At 49.8% G+C, this 2996-nt stretch overlaps 1 protein-coding gene across 1 annotated transcript; it reads left to right on the forward strand.

The window, feature by feature from the left end:
* Positions 1-843: 843 nt before the first annotated feature.
* STRIT1 (small transmembrane regulator of ion transport 1) lies at positions 844-2580 on the forward strand. Its single transcript, XM_058812592.1, has 3 exons — positions 844-856; positions 2217-2376; positions 2483-2580. The coding sequence occupies exons 1-2, from the start codon at positions 844-846 to the stop codon at positions 2309-2311; spliced, it is 108 nt and encodes a 35-aa protein (XP_058668575.1). The 3' UTR covers positions 2312-2376; positions 2483-2580.
* The last annotated feature ends 416 nt before the right edge of the window (positions 2581-2996 follow it).

Below are 2996 nucleotides of genomic sequence, written 5' to 3' on the forward strand. Positions count from 1 at the left end.
GGAGCTGGTGACCACAGGGATGGATAGCTGCACAGGAGCTCTGAGCTGGTGACCACAGGGATGGATAGCTGCACAGGAGCCTGAGCTGGTGACCACAGGGATGGATAGCTGCACAGGAGCCCTGAGCTGGTGACCACAGGGATGGATAGCTGCACAGGAGCCCTGAGCTGGTGACCACAGGGATGGATAGCTGCACAGGAGCCCTGAGCTGGTGACCACAGGGATGGATAGCTGCATGGGAGCCCTGAGCTGGTGACCACAGGGATGGATAGCTGCACAGGAGCCTGAGCTGGTGACCACAGGGATGGATAGCTGCACAGGAACCCTGAGCAGAGAGCTGGTGACCACAGGGATGGATAGCTGCACGGGAGCCCTGAGCTGGTGACCACAGGGATGGATAGCTGCACAGGAGCCCTGAGCTGCACTTGGCTGGGTTTTCCATTGGAGAGGGATGACAGAAGCGTGGGGCGCTCAGAACACAGCAGGTCCCTGTCATGCTGGAGGTACGGGGTGCTCCTGAGTGTTGGCTGCATTTACCATGGGAGCTTCATGCCTATAAAGAGACCACAAAGCAGTTTTCAGCCTTGTTTCCCTCTTCAAGAAACAGACCCCTCTGTGGTCAGACTGCTCTGAAACAGAGGTGCAGTGGCAGGGACAGGCAGAGGTAACCTTGAAGCCCTTGTTCCTGCCTTTTTAGACAATTGAATGCTTATAGCCAACCCCTGGCACCAGTGGGCCAGGCAGCTGCAGCACATTCCAAATATTGCTCTATTTAAAGCATCCCAGGGCTCTCAGAGCAGCTGCAGAGGCAAACCTTAACTGCCGTTAAACCAGCAGAGGGGAATGGCAGAACCAGGTAAGAGGCACAATTACATGTGGATGTCATAATAATCTGAAATTAATGGGTCTGAGCAATGCAGTGTGAATACACTCAGCTACCTGTGCTCTTGTCTGATACACTAGATATAATTTACTTTTCAGCAAGAAAGTGTAACCTCTTTAAAAGCTAATTCTATTAACAGCTTGGGTTCCTCCTGTATTTTTGAATCCTACCAGTTTTGTTTTCTTTATGTTTTGTAGTTGTCATTCCAGGTTAGCTGACACAGTAGGACAGTGTGTAAAATGAGTTGTTTGACAGCATTTCTGTTATACTGTGTGGAGCTGAGCTCCAAGTGTAGTGCCAAGTGAACGCAGAGTAATTTAGATTTTAACCCCACAGAGCTCAAGTGGCAGAGCAAAATGAAATTTCAATAATGACCTTTCCATTGTAAGCACACTTCAGTTCTCCAAGGAGAAAAGGAAGTTTATAAAAATGAATTTTATATCTGTTGTAAATTTTTATTTATTTCACTTAAATTTACAACTGTAGCTGTGCTGTGTGCTGTGTGCACAGTTACTCAGGTAACACTTGTGAAGGGAACTTTTTAATACATCTTCATAGCTACGTTCAAAGTTTTTAAAGACTTTTCTCCTGGTTTTTTTTTTTGCACCACTGACTCTGGTATCTAGGGAGATAGCTTGATAGATATCTGAGTTTGCTCCCCTGGGCAAAAGGGCACCCGGTTTGGGGCAGGATTTTTAATGTGTTTGTGTGTTTAATATTTTCATGGCAGCACAGGCAGGTCTGTCCCTCTGGCAGACACACTGTGCAGTGTTTTGGTGAGACAGGGGTGCTGTGCAGAGCTTCAGAAGAACCATGTGCCAGTCCTCAAACCCCTCTGAGCCTGCCTGCTCGATCTGAACTGTGCAAGGTGCTGTGGATAGTTTTACACAGTTTATTAATCCCTTCAGAAACCCGTCATTCCATTACCTGTGTACGGATGTGCTGTAAGAGGTGCAGCGTACTGGTAAGTCACAGGATCTCAGAGGTTGTTATTCTGCTTTTTGGCAAGGGTGTGCTGCTTGCAGGAGCCCACAGAAGGGTCCATAGAGTTCTGCTGCTGTTTGGAGATGTCAAACCAGCGCAGTGACGGCAGTGTCACACGGTCCTGCTCCCTGTGTGCTCCACAGAGAACCGGGGCTGTCCTGGGCTCCTCTGAGCTGGGTCCAGGGCTGCTGAGCAGCTGAGCCAGGGCTCAGCACCCTGGATGTGCTCACCTGCAGTGCTGGCATTGGTGGGATCTGCCCAGCGAGTCCCTGCCAGTGTCACTGACCCCGTGTCCCGTGTCCTTGTCCCGTGTCCTTGTCCTGTGCTCTGTGTCCTGTGCTCTGTCCAGCCCAGGCCCCGCTGTCCCGCCTGCTTGTCCCCGTGCTGCTGGCGCTGGGCTGGATCCTGGGCTGTGCCCTCATGGTGTACATTGTCTTCTCCTGACCTCGGAGGGATGGCAGTGCCACGCAGAGCCCTGCAGGGACAGCAGTGTCACACGGAGCCCTGCGGTAAGTGACAGCAGTGTCACACACACACAGCCCTGCAGTGACGGCAGTGTCCCCTGCCCTGTGTGGCACTGCCACCCTTTAAAACACTCTTTTCTGTGTCTTACAGCTGAGAAGAACCTACAATGAAGTTGTTCAGAAGAACTCAGAAGTTCGGTTTAGATTTTTAATTACTAAAATACGTATAAAATGAGTTATTTTTAATATCAGCCATGTAAATGTTGTGCACACTTTTTATCCATTAGGAAGAATCACCTAACCTATTTCCCTGTTCTCAGATTATTTGAAATTTAGGGAGTGGTTTTTGGAATCTCGTGGTAGGTCAGGATCCTGCTTGCTTGCTGAACAGCAAACTTTTAATACAGCTACCACCAGCTAAGGAGCTTCAGGCTTGGTAGAAACAGGCAAGGGTTAATTTCTCATGGGGCCTGGGCAAGTATTTTTAGCGTTATTATGGGGAAAATCTCTTGGACTCCATTGTTATGAAACGGAACATTGCATGTCCTTGGAAAAGAGAAGCCCAGGCTGAGTCAGGGCTGGGAGGATTGTGCAGCTCAGTGTGCCTGAGCAGGAGCAGGGCTCACCAGGGCCCTCAGTGCCCCGCGCTGGGCTTTGCTCTTTAA

Source organism: Ammospiza caudacuta, chromosome 11 (assembly GCF_027887145.1).
Source record: "Ammospiza caudacuta isolate bAmmCau1 chromosome 11, bAmmCau1.pri, whole genome shotgun sequence".
Taxonomy (NCBI): domain Eukaryota; kingdom Metazoa; phylum Chordata; class Aves; order Passeriformes; family Passerellidae; genus Ammospiza; species Ammospiza caudacuta.